Raw genomic sequence first — 23294 nt, forward strand, 5'->3', positions numbered from 1 at the left:
TACCATATCTCCCATCAGTCTTCTTTAGGCTAAACATGCCCAGTTCGTTCAATCTAGGGTTTTGTTTGCAGTCCCTGCATCATTCTTTTTGACCTTCTCTCAACCCTTTCCAGCTTGTCTGCATCTTTCTTAAACTATGGTGGCCAGAACTGGACACAGTACTCCTGATGAGGCCTAACCAGTGCTGAGTAAATAGGAACTAGTACTTCATGGGCTTTGGAAGTAATCCTTCTATTAATGCAGCCTACAAGAACATTTGCCCTTTTTGCAGACACATCACACTATTGACTCATATTCAGCTTGTGATCTACAAAAATTCCAAGAGCCTTCTAACTTGCAGTATTGTTGCGCCAAGTATTCCCTATTTTGTAATCATGCATTTGTTTTCATTTTATTAGGTGAAGAACTTGGCATTTGTCCCTATTGAATCTCATTCTGTTGTTTCCAACCCAGCACTCCAACCTATCAAGATTACCTTGAATCTTCTTTCTCTCTTCCAGTGTATTAGCTATTCCACCCAGTTTTGTGTCACCTGCAAATCTAATTTATCATTCCCCGAACTTCCTCATTCAAATCATTAATGAAAATGGTGAAGAGCACTGAGCCCAAGACTGAATGCTGCAGTATCCTACGTGTTGCCTCTCCGCAGTTTCAGAATGTGCCATTGGGGAGCACTCTTTGTGTCCGATCCTGTAGCCAACTGTGGATCTACCTGATCATTGTTCTGTCTAGCCCACTTTTTGCTAGTTTGCTAATCAGGATATCATAGGGCACTTTGTCAAAAACTTTGCTGAAGTCAAGATGCACTATGTCTACAGCATTCCCACAATCCATCAGAGAGGTTACCCAAGCAAAAAATGAAATCAGATTCATCTGGCATGATTTGTTCTTGAAAAATCCATGTTGGCTTCTAGTAATCACTGCATTGTTTTCAAGGTGTTTGTGGACTGACTGCTTTATAATCTGCTCCAGAATTTTCCCAGGGATTGATGTCAGACTGACTGGTCTGTACTTCCCAGGTTCTTCTTTTCCTTTCTTGAAGATAGAAACAATATTAGCCCTTCTCCAGTCATCTGGCACTTCCCCATCCTCCATAATTTCTCAAAGGTAATAGACAGTGATTCTGAGAGTTCTTCCACCAGCTTCTTTATGACTATAGGGTGGAGTTCATTGAGCCCTGGAGATCTGAACTCATTCAACTCAATTAGATGATCCTTGACCATTTGCCTTTCCATCTTGAGCTACCATCCTGTTCCATCACATGCTGCATCTGCTTCCACACACCTATTCAAAGTACAGGAGTCCTCTATAGCTTAGTCATGCATCAACTGCAGATGTTTGATTTCAACTCCCATCAGCCAAAGCCAACACAGCCAATGATGGGAGTTCTGGACCAACAATATTTGGAGGGCCACGGAGCCTTTGCTTCCCATCTGGTCACCTTTGGAGGATCCCTGGGGAAACTATGGAGGAATGGGGCAAGAGTTAACTGAGGAAGACTGTTCCTGCTCAAGACAGAGGTGATGGGTAGATGGATTTCTGAGGATGGGCAAACCCTGAAGAGAAGAGTTAGCAGAGATGCAATATGGGGGGTGGGGTGGACATAAGGAACAGGAAAACACAGGGCCTCAGAGGCTCATCTGGGATCATCAACAAAGGTCAGTCTGGCCTGTAGTTCAAGATAGAGAGAGCAGCCCTTTCCCAAATAGTGCCAGAAGCATGGGGAGGCTGAGGTACCGCTGTTAGATAAGGGCTCAAGTGGTCCAATGCCTACGTGGGTACTGAACTCAGAATCTAAAGACTGGAGGGGGGAAACAAAATAACAAACATATGTAAGCAGTTATCTGGGTACTGGAAATGTTTCTTGGAACACATATAGGAAAACCTATAATGAGCCCTGAGGGACACCATCCCACCCTTTATACTACTGGCTAAGATAATCTCCTTGCTTCACTTTGGAAAGGCTTGTACATTTGTACAAGGCATCTATGACATTTCAGGAGCACTAGGTGAAGTACATGCAACACTAGAGAAGTCCAGAAAAGGCTTGCCCTCATTCCTCACCAGTGTCTCCGTTTAGAGTGGCTGCTGGCCCCATCAATATGGGATACCAAGGCTCCTGGGTTTAGGGCATGGGTCCTCAAACTATGGCCCACAGGATGGATCCGGCCCACCATGGCCATCCATCTGGCCCACACCGCTGCCACCCACTCGCGTGCTTGCTGCGCGGGCAAGGAGGCGATGGCTTGCTCAATTGGAGATGGTCTCCGAGTGAGCAAGCCGCCACCTGCCTCCTGTATGCGTGCGCTCACTGCTGCCTCGCAGCGCAGGTGGGAAGGTGGTGTCTTGCTCGCTCGGAGGTGGTTTGGGACTTGCTGGGAGATCTCCACGCGAGTGAGCCACCACTGCACACACTCAATGCCACCTCACCAGCCCATGCCCCCAGGCACCCCCACCTCACCGGCCTGCGATGGTCACCGCAGCCTATCAACTGGCCCCCTATTGAAAAAGTTTGAGGACCACTGGTTTAGGGGGATGGCGAGATCTGCAGGAACTTGGTTTTTGTGGCTATCTCCATGAGGCCGACAACAAGCAAGTCCCTCCCCATGTCACTACCCACCTCAAATTTGGGAGCTCCTGGGCCCCAGGCCAGCAACAGACTCTACTATATTGTCTGCATTGTATCACAGTAAAACAAAAATACATATATAAATGTCTGAAAAAATGAAAGCCCTCATTAAACACATTTTACTACAAAATACTGTATTAAATAAATTTAATTGTAGATGTTTCAAACTAATCTAGGACTTTTAAATGGCTATTTACAAGTTACAGGTATGGATGACTCAAGAAGCTCACTGAGTTCATTCTTATCAAGATAAGCTCTTATCAAGAACTTCTGATAAACCAGCTTCCCAGTTCAAATCCCAAGGTAATCTCTCCCCCCTCTCCCACCCCTTTTAAAGATTCATGTAAAATATTCATTGGTGAAAAAAGGGAAAAGATACTCACAGTGTGTAGAAGAGCGTAATGTAGGCAGTGCACTTTGCATGTTAGTTTGCTTAAAACATTCCTTTCCAATTCCCTGCAATGGTGCAAAGAACTACTGCTGTGGCTAGAAGGGAGAAGATTGGTGGGTTTTCCATGCACAACTCTTATTCAAGCCCCAAAGGAGCGCCAAGCTCTTCGGTTGATCTAACTGAACACTCAGAGTAGTCCTATGGCCTGCCACTGCCTGTATCACCTCTGGGGCTGGTAAAGGCAGTAGAGAGAGCTAGACACTGGCAGAACATTATTTTCTGGATTGTGACTACAATTCCTTGTAACTCCATCAGGAAACTGACACACTGTCCTGTCAGCTTGGGTCCAGCAGACCTAAGGTGCTGTTTCTTCTTCTATGAACCTACTTAATCATGATGTTGTTTTTAGAACTATTTGTCTTTAGGACTGTTTTTTCCCATCTCCGATATGCTTTTATTTTTATGGTGTATTGTTGTGGTTGCTTTAGACATTGCAAATGTTCTCTCTATAATGCAGTCACTGGTGGGTCTGAAGGCAAAATGCGGTGGAACCAAAGGCCAATCATTTAAAAAATGCCAAGTTTTTTGTGTAAAGCTCCATTAATTAAGCCTTAGGAGAGAAATCTCTACCTTTTAGAATGAGGGAGGGGTGAAGCTGCACAACAACTGAGAAAACACTGAATGACTGGGGTGGCTGGGGAAAATGGGATACAGTCTAGGGAAAGGGGCCATGACCATTCAGGGAACCCCTAAGAGTCAGCTTGGGATCCCAGTGGAGCTCTGTTTGGCTCTTGCGTGGGATATGAATATTTTAAATTTAAAAATGACAAATATATTTCTGCCAGAGCGAATTCTCTCTTGGGGAAAATGACAAATGGGTTTCCAATTTTCCCATGGTATTTCTGAGTCTTGTAGTCCTATCCATCCTCAAGAAAGATACTCCTCTGGTGACTTTGCATGCCCGCTGCTGCTGCTTCCAAAAGTCCTAAGGTAATTCTTATGGCCTTTAGAGACCTCTCCCACTCAGAAAAGAAGGGTTTATACATAATCAAGATGGCAAAGATGCCTACATTAGATTTCATTTGCTTTGCTACTGTTACAAGAAGCCGAACAGGGATGTTCACCTATGCAATCACCACTGATCACATGTTTGTGGCATCCATGACTTTGATCAATGGTTGATGTGGTGTACTCCATGATATAGATCTGGGCTGATCATTGCCATTTTTATGCTAAATCAGAGGAATGAGTCAGAGGATCCCTTGGGATCCAATTGTGGTTACTTCAAAGCATCTTTAAGAAAGGTTCATTTGAGATGAAAGGTTCATTTGAAAGCTGGTTTCAGATACTGATATATATTCAGTTTAATTCTCTGGTCTCATTATTATTTCTCTATAATGCTAGAGGACTGATTAGGTTTGGTGGACCTGAATGGCAAAAAATATTTTGAAGAGACCAAAAGCATCATGTTACTCTAGCCAATACCTAACAGGAATATCATTGCTACATAAATGTAACATAAAAGCCAAGCTGATTTTTTTCTTTTTCTTTTTCTCTTTTTCCTTTCCTTTCCTTTCTTTTCTTTTCCTTTTTTGGTGGGGGAGATCATTTGCACCAAAGCCATTTCACACTTCCCAGTTTGGGGCATAATTTGGCAAGGACTATTTTTCCAGTTAGCGGTCTTGCATTGGGTTTTCAGGTAATAGGTGTCCTCTTTTACAGAAGGCTTCCAATGAATTGGCTTCTGATTGAAGACAACCTCTATGAGAAGGGCTGTCTTATTTATTAATTTATTATTAAAACATTTTTATGCCGCCCCATTCGCCGAAGCCTCCAATGCCAGTTTAAAAGTAATGAACTGTAAGAACTCTTACCACTCAACAGTTAGCAGCTGGACAGCAGGCTGGACAGGCAAGCACGTGGGTCATGTGGTCATGTTCCTCCATAGGTGAGAGGTGTTATATTCTGTTTAAATTATTATTACTATTTCTAAGTTTACATATAAATTAGCACATGACAAAGCTGTGGAAATTGCTATGCTATTCTCATTTTCCTCCTTTTGGGGATCCATTCCCTCCCACCCACTCATCCACCCACACTTTCTGATGATCTTTCCTAACCAACAGATGGGAAGAAGACTTGAAGTCCTTCCCTTGTTAGTACTGTCTTTCCCTAAGCCTTTTCTCTGCAGCTGAGCTTACTGTCAAGGAGCCCAGACAGAAGAGTTGAACTGGGACTCCCATCTCTCAGGCTTTGCCACCTTGGCATTGCAGCCTTGGAAATTGACATGCTTTAATTCCCCACTTGCAATTCCTTTGACCCTCAATTTGTGTCTGAACTCTTGATACCCATTTGCTTTGGACAATGTACCTATGCCTTCTGGTTACTCAGACCCACACTCCACACCTTTTAGAACCTGGCCCTTACCAAGGCCTAATTTCCACCCTCAGAGCCGATGGGGGTGGGTGTTTGGAGGGAGAATCAGCAGACAGGGAAATGCGTAAGTATCTCCTGCCTAACAGTTGTCCCTTGCAATTTGCTGTCCACCTCTTGTAAAGGCACCACAAGGCAAACACAGGTTTGAAAATTCCATGTAGTGTGTAATTGCTTAATAGGATCCATAATAAAATGGCTGAAATGTTTAATGAGCCAATGATAAAGCTTTAAAAAGATAAAACACTTTCACTTTATCTTTGTCAGCTGCAGCTATTTAACAAATGAAGCAGTCACCTTTTGTCATGCATATTTTGTTCTAACATTGCAAGAGGACTCTGCAGTTAATCTCTGATTCTACAGATTCTAGCAGGATTTTTCTCTGCTGACATCACAAACTCCCTCATGGAGGTTGCTGTTTTTGTTGGGCATTCTAGTACATTCCCCGGCGATTTAATAGGGAGGGACTCTGCGTCATTTCTAAGTAGATAGAGAAATGACAACACTGAGGTCAACACAGACAGAACTAAAATGACACAGAACTAGGATTTATAACAGCTTTTATGGTATGTTGGGTGGTATCTGTTCTTTTCACTCAGCAGCCTTGATTCCTTTGTACTTCCCTCATAAACCAGATGGAATTGTATGCTTTCCAGATGGTGTATGTAATGAAGTCTACATTATATAACCACCTTTCAGGAAGGATATCTCAGCTCAACCAAAATATGTCAACAGCCTTAGGATCAAGCTTTATAAAGCACGGGCAGTTTGTTTTTGGCTGCAGAGTTAAAATGCAAGCAGCTACAACAGTGTCCATAGGCAGCAAAAGTTCGTGGAGTTTATGCTGGCGGCCAAACAATACAGGAGGCATCTGTTGTTTCTTGCTGAACAGTGTTTTGATTATAAATTAATCTCTTGAGTTCTTATGGTTCCTTCAAATGGTTAATGAGTATCATAACACGTGTCCAAAGGCCAGTTGGTCCTGAACATATAAAACTATGGACTCAGACAGGAGCACTGAAGAGATACTCAAAGCTGAGGCTGGGCCTAACTGGAAAGATGTCAAGGAACCTCTTCTCATTTCTCCGTTTGTTTGTGCTTATGATTGGCTTTGCTGTTATTTGTCTAGGAGCCTTTTGCATCTCTACAAATGCCTCTGCTTGCAAGTGCAATAGCTTGCCTATTGCATATTTTCTATTACCCTTGGGGTTCTTACTTCTCATCTCTGGGATCTTCTGGAGCATTTATCATGAAGCCAGCAGATACAAGGGCTTATTCTTCAGCATTATTCATGGAAATCCCAGACTTCAACAGAATATCTGTACCATAGACAGGTATGTGCCATCAAGTGTATCAGATTAATCAATTGGTCTTTTAACATTTTGCAACCCTTTCCAGACTGCATATGTTTTCCTCTCTTTTCAGCAGTAAACATCATTATGCTGTACCTCACTCTTGCCACAGTACTGTGTGCATCTGCTGTGGGAGCAATAGGAATGTGCCCTTAATTTTTTAAAAACATTTGCTCAGTGTGTTTCCTGCTGAGATATGTAATACCCATATAATATATAATGGAAATGATGGTCTCCTACTTCAAATGGAAAAAAAAACATTTTTAGGCCACTGTTCTAAAAAACTGTTTTGAAATTTAATGGGTTGAATCCAAACTACTCATGCTGGAGGAAAGGGGGAGAAGTTATTTTTGCCAATTCATTTTCTCTTCAACCCTTTGTTACCCTAAATTAGGAGATCCCCTGTAACGGTGTCTGAACTGGTGTTGCGAGTTATAGCAGGAACATGTGCAAATTACCTCAACCCTACTTCCTCTAGATCAGGGGTCTCAAACTTGCGGCCCGCGGGCCAATTGCCGGGACGGGTGGGGCACGGGGGAGGGGCCCTGCGGCCTTCAAAGCGCCGACGGCGCCCGGGCCGGCCTCTGGGAGCAACGCGGGATGAGCGGCCCACCACCACCAAGTGGCGGAATACTTGATGCATCCCAGCCTCACCCAGACTCTACTTCCAGCGGCCCCCGGGTAAGTTGAATTTGAGACCCCTGCTCTAGATGGCGCCTCTGTTGGATCCAATCTTCACTGAGAGCCAATGTGGGATAGTGGTAACAGTGGTAGAATCCAGACTAGACTGAGGTTCTAGTGCCTGCTCATGGGACTATTCACAGACTCTCAGGTTAAGCAATTCCATAAGGTTGTGGGGATAAAATGGAGAGGAGCTGGAGGAATATGTAATCACCTTGGGTTCCTTGGAGGAAAAGGCAGGATATAAATATAATAAAATAAATACAAAAATGTTAGATCCCAATTAAGTTAGTTGCATTTAGGCCTCATGGAAACTAATACAAATAGTGATAAAAATAACACAAGATCTTTTATTTTTATTTTAATGGAATCTAAGTGCAGCTAGTCCAACCTGGATCCATGAACAGATCCTACTGTGCAGCTGTCCTTCTGTCTAACATTCCTGAAAATTAATGCCTTAGAGCTACCTCATTCTCTCACAAACTCACCAGAAGCTCCTTGTTAGAAAGCTGGCACATAAATAAATAACTGAACAACCATTTTGTTTTATTATTTTAGCTCCATGTCTGTACATACAGTATATTTTTAGTGTGAGTGAAAACACTTTCCTGATGAAAAACATGGAGTCCAAAATATTGTTTGAAGATGTATAGTTGGTCTGTAACTATTGAGGAAAATAGCTTAGTTCACAAAGTTTCCTGACTGTACATCCTGAAAATTAGATCTGTTAAATGTGAAGGCATGATTCAAACCCATAAACACATATGGTGGTTCTGCAGTATTTTCCACATAGGTTATGAACATGCTACACTTATTTTGCACTCACCATTTCATTAGCTGTCAATGATGGCCAAAGCTGTTTGCTCTTATCTGCACAGCCTGTGCTGGAGATTTCTGTACAAATGTGTCTGCCATTCCTAGGTCTCACAGTGAGCCTTCCTTAAGTCCAGCAGGCCTTGGCCTTCAGCCTGGCAAAGTGTGTTAATGGGCCATGGATACAAATGTCACTTCCTGTTCTGTTGTGGTAACGGCACCATAAACATTCACAATCGGCAAAGCAGCAGCTCTATAAATATGACACAGTACATACCCTGGTAAGATAACCAGGAAAATTTAACACTTTGTATGAGCTTGCAGCCTGCCCTGCAAAATACATTTCAGGGTATAAATAAGCTTATATGAAGCAGACATTTGCTTTTGAAATACAGGATCTCCAAAAGAAGAAAGGAATCCAGCAATTATATAAAAATACGGTTCACTCTTTGTTGCTTGAGGCTCAGCACATTGTGCTAGTACCACAGTTCTCCTAAAAATTTATAGTCAGAGAGAAGGCCTATGATGTCAAACTGTTGCCCAAATGGTCAACCCCTGCTCTCAGTCCCCTCCTCATAGCTTCACTTATATGTAGGCACTTTTGGTTCTTGATGTAATAAAAATGTTTGTGTGGGTCTACTTCTGAAAACTGAGGAAAAAGGACAATGAAGTAAACAGATGTTGGATTTGAACATAATTCTTGGTGCAGACTCTTCCACAACACACTATAGACAGCTGTAGTTTTAACACTGAATTCTTTTAAACTGTGGTTTTGGTTTTTGTCTTGACTGTGATTTTTGCAGGCCTGACTTTTACCCTCCATCTTATGAAGACAGCACTGATCCTGTAAAGCAGACATTCCCACTGCCAGTCTTCCCACTGGAACGAGAGGACACTTACAACATACCTCCACCTCTGTACACAGAGAGTAGCCTTGAATTCATTGAGGAAATTAATCCTCAGGAACAACCACCACCTTCATATGAAGTATCTGTGCAGCAGCAAACTACAGTCTCAACACCTGAAGAGACTTCTACTGCATCTGTGCCAGAGATCAACTGCTGAAGAAATGGCCTGCCAAAAGACTTGGATCAGAGATAAGCCATGTCTGCTATTCTGGGACAGAGGCAAGGCAGTGGTTCAGCCATTGTGGCAGAGTGCTGTTGAGGGAACTGGAGGTCGCTATTCTATCAGCGAGCACTGGGTCCAAAGATAGCCTTGCAGTAGTACTCCATGCCTGGCCATGAACCGTTAGAAAGGTTATTTCAGAAATAGCATCATTCCAGCCAGGAATAAAACTTGGTGTTGCATGGGTCATGGATGACAATGCTGACTTCCAACCAGTTATTGCTGGTTGTGGCAACCGCTAGATGTGTTTACATTTACATGTTAAAAAATGGCCACAAACCCCAAGGAACAGTAGTGCCATGACGAAGTGCCCAGGCAGGGATATGTCTGAAAGAGTGAAAGAAGAAACCCAAAGCAAGCATTATGTTCCAATGATGAATGAGGATGGCATACATACATACTAAGCAAAGTCAGCTATGCTATTGCTATGGGGAAAACATTTTATTCTATCCTTGGCATTTGCAAGGATGATAAGAGGCCTTTTTTCAAAGTTAAACTCTTCAAAGTTAAACTCTGTTATTTTTCAGACATTCTTCTGTACAAAGATCTTGTAACAGAGAGCAAGCTGTGGTGAGAGAACAGGATTAAGTTATGATTGTACTGGACAGTCCAGTTCCATAGCCCAAGCAAAGACCTCAATTTAATTTCAGATAGTTCCACTGATGTATATGTAAGTTAAACTGAAGAATGTGAATTTAAACTGTTTCTCAGAGCTTTAGACTGTTCTTTCTTACTGGGGTACCTTTGTGCAATACACACACACACACAAACACATATGGGACATAGGGAATGATTCCAGAGGACTCTGCAATCACAAACATGGTGGGGAAATATGCTGTTAAGAACATGTTCTTTGTTCAAGACTTCTACTTTTGCATATTACAACAAGCAATTTTCCATTATGTACTCTTATTAATTACCACAACTACCTTTCAGATCCAGAGATGGGGGGTGGGAAATCCCCAAGTATAGTTAACTGACATTTATCTTGATAAAAATAGCCAACTGAGGTATGAAAGCTATGGACATTTCCATTGTCATTAGCATCATTACACTCTATGCCCATATGTAATACCCTCATTATTTTTTGTAACTCCTGTGGAGCTCTGGCATCAACTTCCTTTTCTTTCTGATAGGACTGGCCAACTTTGAGAAATCAACAAATGAACAGTTGGAATTTGTTACTTTACAACTATGTTTGTTCTGTGGTCAGGGGCTAACTATAGTTTACATATTGTTTAATATTGCATTGCACTTTCTTACAATAAAGTTTTGCACTGAAAAAAATAAAGTGGCATTTGCTTGATGAAAATGAAGAATGTGCGCTTCCATTTTAGTCAACAAACATAATCCACAGTAGAATGCAGTAAACCTCTTAGGGCATAGTCCTATAAAAGTCTAGACAGAGAAAGGCCTACAACTAAGCTGACTGAGGCATGCTGCAAATTATAGGGCCCTTTCTTTCTAAACCTGCACTGTATTGTACCTTTACCAGAACTTCTGAAATATTTTAGTAAGTTACTTCACAAGAAAAAATTCCACAGTAGACTTATAGAAGTATAGTTTCATAGGCCGTACCCTTTGGATTTTTTAAAATTTTGGATATTTTCCAGATCATATTCTGTTTTTATGCTGTAGAAAAAAGTTTTTATCTATCTTTATGGCTGTACTACATGGTAGGTATGAACATACTGACAAATTATTTCCTCATGGGTGAGGATTCTTGCAGTACATTATACTTCCATGGCCAGATCCTAACAACCTCTTGACTGTGGCAAGCAGCACTCCTAAAGTCATTCTTATTGGAAGCTGTGTGAATGAAACGTCCATTCAGTTAATATGTTGATCCTGAAGAATACAGCTTCCTAAGAAACTAGCTATGATTTAAAGTGTCCTGGATCAGCTTGGCTGATTCATTGTACTGAGCATTTTTATGTAAAAAAGAACCATGAGCTGTTCCCATTGACAGGATTAATATACTTGGAACTATTCCTTAGTGATTCAGAGAAGAGTTTTTCCTAAGGGCATACCACTTGGTAAGTTACCGCATTCTTGGTTTGGTGTCTTTATGCATAAACCTGGGTTGTAACTGCTAAAGGAACAAGGTCGTACTATCATGGGTTCCAGTACGTATAAACAAAGTGATATGCAGATGTCCACAGCATTAACCATTCTGGGGCAATTTAATTCAACAAAAGTTATATTCCATTTCTAATGTCTCTCATGTATTACTCAGCCAGCAATTTAGTGCATGACTGCACTGTCCATCTTGCAAAGCCACTAGATTTGCAAGACACAACCCACAGTATTTACACTTCCTCCCTTTTCAGTGCTTCCCCAAGTTCCAAGCTGAAATGAGCAATATTAATCTCCATTTTGTTGCTCCAGTTTGGAGCAGTTATTCCAGTTCTCCAATAGTTAAGACCCCCAAATTTCTGAAAATTTAACAGAAGAGAAACTTGCACACTTGCATTAACTGCTTCATTGCAGCAGGCACACAAATTTCCACTTAATCTATTTCCCATTCATGTTATATGTATGTTTCTACATTTTATAGCTGTCAGGAAACCACAGTAACTGCAGCAGTAAGTGTCCTAGAAATGAGTCGGAAAAGTGTTTGAGGGGTTGGGGGAAGGAATTAACATCTCTCCTTCCTGGAGGAGCTGGAGAGTTTGAAAAGATTTATTTATTACATGAATATCCCACTTTTTTTCTATGAACTCAAAGTGGCTTACACCACTGTCCTCCTGCTGCTCTTAATCTTATCTCCACAGCAACAACCCTGTGAGGTAGGGTGGGTTGAGAGTCTGGAACTGTCGCCAAGTTACCCAGTTAGCTAATGAGAAGTATCAGCTCAACACTTGAAATCAGTGGATCACACTGCTAAGTGGGAGGCCCTGCCCTCCATCCCCTTGTGGGGCCTTGCAAATGTGCACAAATTAATCTATATGCAGTTTTGCGCTGTCAGTTTGTTACCTGCTTCACTTTGCTGCTGAGAAAGAAGCAGATAAGGAAACTGATGAGACAAGACTACACTTACTAGATAGCTTTAAGAGCACACTTGAAAAAAGACCAACAGTACATTAAAAAAAGTTACACAATTGAAGGAGCCACAGGTTGATTTGTGGATGGGCTTAGGCAGCCATTACCTTCAGATGTTCAGAACATGTACAAAGTGATGAGGGAGGGCGAGGTAATCAGAAACTCCAAGTTACAAGCATAGTTTAAACTGATAAAGGTAGGAGCTTCAGCAAATTTTAACTGGTAGAAATAGTTGTGAGCAGGTGTATTAAGAAGGCCTGTACTGCTGGAAATTATAGCCAACCAAAGCAGAGCTTCTGACATTCTTTGTGTGGGAAGCTATATAAATGATGTGAAAAGTTTGAATGGGGCTCTCTGTGAGCATGAGGTGCAAAATATTTTTTTTAAACTCTTACTCACTTATTGTGTGTGTAGGTCACACACTTATTGTGTGACTGGGCTGGCACATCAAGGCAGAACTCTACTGTGGCAAACACAATTGTACAATTTTCATGAGTCAATGCATTAAAAAACAATCTCAGCTGTGCTTTTTTGAGGGTCTGAAAAATACAAAAGTTAAAATGGCAGTGAATGAAAAGGGTAGTGGTTGGAGCAGGGAGGGGGATAGAAGGCAGATTCTGCCATGAAGGACACTTATTTGCCAGAGGTAGCTGGGGGACTTAGTGAAGAAGGAAAAAAACAGCCCAATCATCTGTTAGGCACACCACACGCTGTTCAGTGAACAACTACCCTGTGCTTTGCCCGGTGGTTTAGCATGATATGTGATTGTGCTCATTGAGAGACATTGTATGACATTACAGAAAATTAGCCACTTTTTGTTGGATTTTAAGCCCAGGGGCTGTAAAAGTTGTACTTCTACATAAAAAGGCACCATTACACTTATTTTGATTTACAAAAAAGATGTTTAATAATACTGCAATAAAACACTGTGATTCTAGAAGTGAGGAAACACTCAGTGCCTCATTTACTTAGACACAGCTAAAAAGAAGTCTGTTATATGAGGACAAGCCTTGTCATATCATCAGCAATTTCATGCAAGGCAGAAGTAAGGCATTGCACTTTATTATATCTCATAGCAAGTTCTGACAAATATCAAAGGAAACCAAATCAGTTTCTTAAAGCACAAGAGCACTCAAGAGTGCATTGAAAAGAACATTTGACCGTTGTGATGAACGTTACTAGGCTACAAAAAGGTCATATTGCACAAAAGCCATCTCAATGAATGACAAGCAGCCACACATCTGTTCCCAAAGAAACACATTCAAATGAGTCACATGCACAAGGAGTTCTTATCATTTTGGTGTTGTGTGCCAGAGTTGGAACCATATTATTCTTTCACAGGCACACGAACCATTTGGTGTACCCAAGTATTCACTGAGCAATCCTTTCTCTCCTCCATCTGTTCCCTGATGACTCATCATATGACCTTCTAATAAAACATTTGGTAGGCTTTCAGAGAGCTAAAGGAATTAGAGAAGTACTTCTAAAACTTCACTCAATTTATTACAGTTCCACAGGCAACAAAGGTGATGTTTTATTTCAGGCAATCTCCCTCTCAACCTCTTCTAGTCAAAACACCCACAACACAACACTCCAGTGCACTGCATTACACTCTAGTAAAAGAAAACTACTTGGAAAACATAGCTGATAATTTTAATACTTATAATGGTATCAATCCTGTTTTCCAAGAAGTTTAACTAGTTATGGAAAAAATGACAAGTGCAATGCACTTTGGTATTGTTTCATCTGATGGATTCACCTTTTCCAGTGTCTTTCCACTTTTAAGTTATTCAAGAAAGAACCCAACTACTGCTGTATTCTAAACAACTCTGCAACAATTCCACAGCTTAAAGTGACCTATACACTGTTCTCAGGGCTGAACTACGTATTATTTAAATCATGCATAACATTGATTCCAATGCAATTTTTTTTCAGGCTTAAAATGGAATTGGGGTGGAATTTCAGAATGAAAATAGAAGGGAGGAACCTAAATCCTACCTTCCTGGAGCACCAAAACACCTATCTCAATTGGGGCTGCATGTGCTATCAATGAACTAATTAATTCAATCATGCATGAATGATTTGAAGAATGTGTAGGTTGGCCTACAGAGTACTCATTTACTTAAACAAAAACAAAAAAGGAGGGGTGAGCTAATCCAGTAGTTTCCTTTGTAAAATCAGTAAAATGTAATGAAAAACATGGATTTTCCCCTGGCGACTGCAGTAGCTAAATATTAAAAGCAAGAAAACTCCTCCAGCATTATTTAGTAATGTTAAACAGGTATCTCCCTTAAAATTGCTGTCAAATTTAAATGGAGAAAGGTTTAGAAGAGAGTTAGATGGGAAAGGGCCACTGAATTTGTTCAGTGTAAGCATGTAAATTACATGCACAGAACATTTGTGCTGGTGAGTGGGCATTTGTGAATAATACACAGACGAGCAGAAAATGAAAGCTGATTGCCAAAGAGCTGTGTTTCTCCACCTTTTTACATTCAGAGGTTTCACTTACATAAAATGTGAATGAATGTAACAGATTCCAGGCTTCAGCTGGTGCGTAAAACAGCACTTGTTATTCTTGGAACTGGGAGACTGGGATTGGCGGATGCCAGTATGCTTTGGAAACAATAATCTGTTACACAACATCTCACTGTAAAGTTGCAGTACTACGATACATGGGAGTATATCCTATTGAACTTAGAGGGATTTACTCCAATGTAAACATGTAGTGAATCAGGCCCTATTAGAATTTTCACTCATGCCATTTCTGTAGATCAACAGCCACAATGCTTTGACTCTGTGCCTTGTGTGGCATATCATGTCAAGGGAAAACATCTTGTCAGCTTGGGCAGTCTAAGTCCTCTCTCTGCAGCTGAACCTTCCAGAATTGCTAGAGTAAGCAAGAGCCCTGTTATACTCTAGTTTAAAATCATGGTTTAGCCCATCACTGTCAAAAGATGGGCTTAGAAAACATGGGGAACTGAGCCTTTCTATTGAAAACATTGCCTCACATTTTCAAACTTACCTTGGCTACCATAAGAAGAGTTCTGTTTTAAATTATAACTAAGGGTTTTCAAAATACAAACACCAAGAACCTGTGCACAGCAATGAAGTCCAACCAGAGCAGTAAGTAATATACTTCTTTGTGAAGGCAGAACATAACAATCTTTTCTGTCATGATGATATTTTGTAATGCCTGGATCTTGACATAAAAGAAGCTTTCTCTTGCTATTTTTGATTAGAAGACACTGAAGCCATAGTACAGAACTAAGTGCACTGCTGTCTTAGTAGATCTATGAAAACAAATTATGAACAGCACTGAAGTTTGTCCCCCCTCCCTCCCCCATTGCCCTTAAACCCTTAAGAGTAACATAAGGCACAAACAGCTAATGTGTTTGGGCAAGGTCTTCCTTCTTCTTGCCCTCTCAAATTTGGCCCTGGTTTAGTAATCCTTCCTTGGTTCAGGTGATGACAGTAGGACCCTTTCGACCTGTCCTCTCATGAATCTGAGATATTTTCAGTGCAATTGCTATGAGAGGACTCAGTACAGCCTACAAGAGAGGAAAAAGGATAATGAATTCATGATACATTAAAAACAAAAAATAGCTGAAGCTCATTTACTAAAAAACATGTTCACTGGCACACAAGGGAAACATATGTGAGGGTAAACATGATTATGTCAGGCTAGTACAAATTTCCTCTGCCAAGAAGCAAGCCCATTCACTCCCATCACATGTGTTTCACTCTCCTCTGGATTTTGCGTTAAATATGGCTGCACATACGAGTTACCATGACTTCTTATGTAATTAACTTTGAAGCCCAGAAAGGATTTTCAGTAAGAAAGCAGCCAGAAACAGCATATCTATGCCTACTAATGTGTAGCCAGTCACATTTTTTCTAACCACATTGATGACCCAGAATGCTCTGCATATTTTGTCCTGCTACCTCATACCAGAAACACAGCCTTTGAACAGAATGTATCAGAAAGTCTTGGATATGATTTCAAAATGTCAGGCTCACCTTTGGAGATTTCTAATTTGGGACAAAGAAATTAGACAAGCAAAGAAATGACAAGCTTCAGATGCCAGGGGGAAGATTCTCTCTCTTACACACATACACACACAGGGGGGAGAGAGCTCCACCCCACTCCCACTTTTCCTGACATTTTAGCAGTTGGGGAGTTTAAACTTCTCCTAGAGCATTAAGGTACCATAAAGTGCCTTACCCATCACCCCCTGCCAACAATCTCATCACACACTCCCCTCAACTGCCCATCTAATTGGTGAATTCCTCAAGTGTTGACAGTGTCAGTCAGTTGAAGAGCCAGACCAGCTGAAGAGCAAGAAGGGGGTCCTGAGTGCAATATGAAAGTTGGTCAAGGGATGCATGTAACCCGTAGATGGTTTAGCATAATTCAAGCATCAAGACAAGTTTGGGTTTTGATGGGAGGCAACCAACCTCAATATCCAGTTTAGAAAGTTTTTATTAAGGGGAAAGGGACCAGAAAGGGACCAGAAAGAGAAATCATATAATACAAATGGACAAAATAGATTTTTTCTATGTAGTGTACACTGACTCTCTGAAGGCAGGTAAATTTGCATGCTAACCACCATAGGTCCTGATGCTTCCAAGGAGGTTCAGGTAAAGATGGATGAAGACAACACTACAGTAAAATCAGCTTTTCTTTACCATGGGTAGCCATGAGTGAATGATTGGTAGGTAGAATGGATCCCATCAGTCATGAATTGAGAGGTGGGATATAGTATAAACATCCTGGATACCGGGCCACCTAGAAGATGAGTGATCAAGGGTGATTATTGCTTGTCAGTAAAGGCCAAAAGAAGTAAGCATTACAGTGCCTTTTTCCCTTCTTCCAGGATCAATTTAGGATGGAGAAGGATAAAAAATAAGCACCTTGCCCACTTCTGTATAATGGAGAATTAAGTTTTTGGATCAAGAAGCAAGTTTTAAAAGGGCTAAACACCTTATGGTTTAGTCAGGGTCCCCACTCTTTTTGGCTGATGGGAATATTTGAAATTTTGAGAGTGTCAAGAGCTTCTCACAAGGAGCTGCCATGAAGGTGCAGATAGTCACAAACTCTCATTTTCTAAGAGGCAAAATAGTAGGCAAACTAAAATAACTTGCCAAAAAAACTAAGTACAAATTACAGGTGGATGTTTAAGCTCCAAAACACACAACATTCTTTTGAATCTGTGGCATGCAGAGTTCTTTGAAGGTGTGGATGGGGATAAACTGGTATATATTCTTTATTTGGATTTCCAAATGGCTTTTGACAAAGTCCCTCACTAAACACTCCTGAGAAAATTCAGCACTCATGGAATAAGAAGGGAGGTCATCTGATGAATCAGGAACTTTTTAAATAACAGGAAGAAAGAGTGGGAATAAATGGTAATTTCTCCCAGCGGAGAGACATAAACAGTGGGGTCACAGGAAAGAGAAGTGAGCGGTGAAGTGGCCAAGTTTGCTGATGGCAACAAAATATTAATGATTGTTAAAGCTGGAGGAAATTATGAATAACTCCAAAAGGATCACTCAAGATTGGGAGAACAATAATGGCAAATGCAATACAGCATGATCAAAGTAATCTAATGCACACTGGAAAAAACAATCAATGGCTACTAGTTCTGATGGCTGTATGTGAACTTCAGTATCAGAGGCAGTATGTTTATGTACAGTAGTTGCTGGGGAATTTGAGCATGAGGGTGCTATTGCACTCATATCCTGCTTGTGGAATCTTGCTTGTCATGGTGCATCCAGAACGCTGGACTAGATGGGTCACTGGTCTGATCCAGCATGGCTCTTCCTATGTTCTTATTACAGCCTCTTAGTCAAAATCATAATCAGGTTAAGAAATAAAGTAGAAGTTGGTCACAAGAGCCTAGTGGTAACCAAGAGAGGTACCTCTTTGGATAGCTATAAGGTGTCTTCCCTTTGGGGACACCTAGCTTAGACAGCATCTTCATCATTTCCTTGCTAAAGGCTTGGTGCAATCTTTCCCCACTACTGGTGCATATATCACTTTATGTGCCAAGTGTTTTATGATGTGTTCCAACAATACAGAGAACAAAGTTTACAAAATAATTTTGTTTATTTGAATAAACTAATCTAATCCTGTCCTCCAGGGGAAAAATGTTTCAAAAACTTAAATGATCAGTACAGACTGTGGGAAATCTCTGTGCTGGCTCTCATGGAAACACGCCAGTGATATGGTCTCTAGAGATAATTTAATGAAAAAAGAAAAGATTTCCAAGTATTGTCCCTGCCAATATTTGGATTTACAATTTGCAAGCTCTAGTACCGATGGGAAGATCTCACAGGAGAAGCCAATTGTATTTACTCTTAGTGCCATCTGCAAGCTGTTAGCATTTGTCTCTTCTCCTTTGATCTTCTTCTAACAAACAAGATCAACTGTAACACACCCAATGCAACATTCCTACTAATTAATATCACAACTATGTGATTTCAATCCCACCCTATACAGCAGTAATCTATTGCCAACCAAATGAAACTGGTTCTAATTAAATAATCTCAAAAAAGGAAGCATGCTTTTTCTTCTGAACTGTTGTTTAAAATAACAGTTGTGAAGAAATGGACATGTCTTCTTGGTTTATGCACAGAGGCCTGAACTGCAGATTGTCCCATCTTGACAGCAGCATTGCCTCCTATGAAGAACAGAAGGGAAATGCCATGAAGGGATTCTTTCTTCCTTGTTCTCCTCTTGCTTTTGTTTTAAAATGACCCTATTCCACAGTTTCAGTTTTTGTAATATAATTAAGTATTCAGTCAGGGGTGGCCAAATAATTCACTCAATGAAAATCTAATATTTAATAAAGCACCAATTTCTCCATCACAAAATAGCTCTACTCCTGTAAAAATAACCTCTATGGACACATTCCTCTAAGTCAGTTTTGAATCCTTTTATTTCAATCTTACTAAGCAGTAAAAAAGCAGAGAAAGAGAGCGCATGATAACAGTTTATAAACAGCTACTCTAACAAGGTACGATAAAGCTAAATATAGTTCAAATATTGATTGGAAATACATGGTAATTATTTTATTATTTTGTTTTCCTTTTCATGCAGATCAAATTGGGCACAGCCTGATAAAATTCAGTTTAGCATAGTCATGGTTTGACTTGATAAAGAAATAAAATGGAATGGGAAACTAAACTGTGCATTAAAGTCCAAAGTTCTGTTTCTAATAATAATCTAAGAAAATGCCTGTGAAGGCATATCCATCATATAACAAGGAGGGCCTCATTTTCAGCCTATTTGTAGAAACCACAGAAAGGGTGTCTAGAACCATACTTTTGTGGTTGCAAAACTTGTAACTTCTGAACCATAAAGCCACCTTTCAGACTTGGATATGCAATCTAAAAGTGCACAGTCCAGCACAGAGTTAGATGCACTTAAAACCACTGAATTCAAATGGTTTTAGTATACCTAACTGTATTAGACTATGGCCTAGATATTTAGATTCATTGCAAAATCATGAACCAGTCTGATATTTTTTAAAGGTTTTGAAAGGGGAACCTTCCATACTTTAAATGATATCTGAAGTAGCAATCTATACACATTTATTACTGCTCATGAATGTCCCACAACTTGCTCTGGGTCATTGAACAAACTTGAACAGGGGTTTTCTACTTTATATTGTAGCCCTTGAAAATGGAATATAGTTTTCTTTTTAATATATCATAGAATTAATTATTCATAGAATTGGTAATCAAATTAAGTGGAAACTGCCTAAGAGTGTGTGTTTTAGCATTCTGAGCCAAGCATAATTAAGACCATGTCCCATGTTCTAAAAATAACAAAACCAAGCCATTAATTTGTAGTTATTTAACCCTGGAGCTGCCCAAGCGCACAGGTTCAGATGTCACCATAACAGTTCATGAATAGCATTTTCATAGGTTGTTTCAGTAGACTGGAAGCAGCTCATGTATAGTGCACATCCACACAGTTCATGGGTTAATTTATCACCCCTGTACATAGTGGTTCTTCTGAGTAGACATGGCAGTGCACTCTAAGTCCTGTACTGGAAAGCAAGTGTAGAAGAACTTCCTTGGTATTAGTAAAGGATAAGAATTAAATACCTGGAGCTACCTCTGAAAAGTGTCCAGAAGCCAGACTGTTAAATGGAATTGCTTATCAGGAGCATGGAACTCTCTTGTTGAAACAGCTGCACTAGAGTCTGATATATTTTTGGGCCCAGTTCAAAGTGGTGGTGATGACTTTACAATCCATTATGGTTTACGGGCAGGATATCTGACATATTGCTTCTTTGTCATGAGACTGCTCACTTAAGGTGGTTAACAGAGACTCGCTTACATATGCCTGATGTTCATCGGACTATGACCAAAGACGAGGCTTTTTCCACTGTCATGCCAATGCTCTGGGGATCCCTTCTCTTTTATCTTCTTGTATGACACTCTAGCAGATGGTAAATACCTTTCTTTTGAAAAGGGCCATTGGCCTATAACTGATTTTAATATCTGAATCAGATGGTTTTAGGCTATTGTGATACAATATTAGTTTTTCTTTTGTTTCTGCTGCCATGTTTATAGATTTTATTTCTATAAATTTGCTGTGTTATCTTGCTTGAAGTTTACTGTTATTTTTTATTGTTATAATCATGATACTGTTATCTTAGACTATTTCCAGGTGAGGTGGAATATAATAATTTAAATAAAATTAAATGCAAAAATAAATAATTTATGAAATTGGGTTGCACATGATTTGGTGATGGTCATGTAGTTTAGATGGTTTTAAATGGAGATTAGAAACATTTGCTCATCAGGATACATAAATGAAATGTCCATGTTAATCTGCAGTGTCCGAAGAATTCAAATACATACAGCTAAATCATGAGACATTCTTGATTCAAATTTAATTGGTGTATAACACCTCCTCCTCTGGCTTAAGTATCATTTTGTACAAGTTTCAAGACTAATTTTAGAATTGTTTCCTATACAGGATTGCAGATTACCTTTGCATTTTGACCATGTTTTGTTTTATCTGAGTAAATGATTATTTCCACACTTTTGATAGAAGTGAACTTGTGCACACTATACTGATAAAATTATATTACAAATAACTTGGTAATGTGCTAAAAAAAGATCAGTGCCTCCATTGTTATTGACAAATCAGCCTAATTTGCCTTCCCTTTTCAAACTGCTGCTTAAGCAAGCAAGAGGGCAATGGAAAAAAGAGGTAAGCAAGACAGATATGCCTTTGAATGAAACGAGATGAAGCTAGAATATTTAGATATCCAATTACTATATGATACTGAGAAGTTTCGAAATGACATTGAGATTGTGTTGCATACTGCTGTGTCTTAGAAAAAGTGTATTAATATTGAAGTTGAGTCATAAAATATTATTAACTTTGGGCGGAAATAAAGTGTGTTATTTTGCTGATGGAAATTTTTCCATCAATGAAATTTGAGGAGGATGAAATTCTCCCTATACTCCCACACTCCCACCACTATAGCACTTTCTCATAATCTACCCTAGAGGGCTTGAAATACAGGACTGTGGGCAGGAACAAAGAAAAAATGTCTCAGTGCACTAGCAGATGTCTGGATTTAACCCTTGAAAGTTAAGGCTGCCATTCTAGATGTACACATACATACAATATATGAATTCTTCTAATGGTCTCTGTAAAAATTTGAAAGGGACAGTGCTATATCTAACACACTGGACACTTGGGCATACAAACAGTTCTGGCATTTGAAAGCCTCAACTGATCAACCATTTACACTTTAAAGCACAAGATAAAGAAGTTTAAGTGTAGCTCATGAGAAATGGGTTGTATGTTATAGACTAGGAACTGTATCCAACCTGACTGCCAATGATGTGGAGCCTACTCCATACATCGATTTCCCTTCCCCCTTGCTGACCCTGCACATCTCCCAAATCTGTTCTGAAGGGTTAGAGGACCTCCTGAAGTAGATTTGGAAGGCATCTGGGGAGGTGCAGAGGATAAGAAAATAAGGAGAGGTCTGATAATGTAACACTATATTTAAGCCAGGGTGACTTTTTTAAATAACTGGCTCTGATGTGGTTTTAACACTAGTCTGATGTAGAAATTAGGCAATAAATTGTTGAGGAAATTGTCACTGCCTTAATTTCTGTATATCTGGCTGCTACTAAGGGCATAGGAACAAGGTCAATTCACAAGCCTGGCTAACAGGGAACAGTAAAATCAAACCCATCTTATTGTCCCTCTTTCCACCTCCTATCCTAAATTTATCTTGCTCTGATCAATTCACATATAAAAACATTTTGTTTGGAACCAGCCTCTGTACAAGGGTGCTTCCCCTAGTCCTAATTACATGGGACAAAGTGTCTTAAACAAGTCAGTGTTTCACATTGGCAGAATAGTCTCTATTGTTTTCCAGTTCACCTTTCAAAGCTTCAGAAAGCAAACTTCCAAAAACCACCATCTGGATTGCCAGGTTTGTTAGACAGGAAATATGTCCAGATTTCTGTTTGTATTTTAAAGACTGCAAGGCTATTAGAAAGGCAACAGGTCCTCTCAGAAGCATCCGGAAGGGAAAGAGCTGGTTAGTCCTGTCTTTTCGCATGACGCAATTCTGTTTGAGTTAGGCTCTGCCTATGCAGAAAACAAGTCCACTTAACACTGACATGTTTGAATACAAGTGGTGACAAGGCACCATTATAGAATAAGCTGCTGGAGAAGGGGGTAAGGCACTAACATGACTTCTGATGTTACCCAGATACAAGATCCTTCTACATTAAATGAACCCACATGGACAATGTGTAACTGGAGGGAAAAATTCCTTCT

The 23294-nt window shown here is 40.2% G+C and overlaps 2 protein-coding genes across 2 annotated transcripts in view; one reads left to right on the forward strand and one right to left on the reverse strand.

The window, feature by feature from the left end:
- Positions 1–3317: 3317 nt before the first annotated feature.
- On the forward strand, positions 3318–12703 carry TMEM252 (transmembrane protein 252). Its single transcript, XM_044445820.1, has 2 exons — positions 3318–6787; positions 9103–12703. Exons 1-2 carry the CDS (start codon positions 6399–6401, stop codon positions 9362–9364), a joined length of 651 nt encoding a protein of 216 aa, XP_044301755.1. The 5' UTR covers positions 3318–6398; the 3' UTR covers positions 9365–12703.
- Positions 12704–13351: 648 nt separating this feature from the next.
- PGM5 (phosphoglucomutase 5) overlaps positions 13352–23294 on the reverse strand; it is a 63566-nt gene continuing 53623 nt past the window's right edge. Inside the window, exon 11 of the mRNA XM_044445819.1 lies at positions 13352–16017. Within this exon, the coding sequence (XP_044301754.1) occupies positions 15928–16017 (90 nt within the window). The 3' untranslated portion in view covers positions 13352–15927. The remainder of the gene's footprint in view (positions 16018–23294) is intronic.

Source organism: Varanus komodoensis, unplaced genomic scaffold (assembly GCF_004798865.1).
Source record: "Varanus komodoensis strain SLA01 unplaced genomic scaffold, ASM479886v1 scaffold5, whole genome shotgun sequence".
NCBI classification, from domain to species: domain Eukaryota; kingdom Metazoa; phylum Chordata; class Lepidosauria; order Squamata; family Varanidae; genus Varanus; species Varanus komodoensis.

Bases quoted from the DNA above. Each gene is read 5' to 3' on its own strand.
- TMEM252 (XM_044445820.1), top strand. From the start codon at position 6,399: ATGAGTATCATAACACGTGTCCAAAGGCCAGTTGGTCCTGAACATATA. The intron at 6,788-9,102 runs GTATGTGCCATC...TGATTTTTGCAG, and splicing joins AATATCTGTACCATAGACAG to GCCTGACTTTTACCCTCCAT.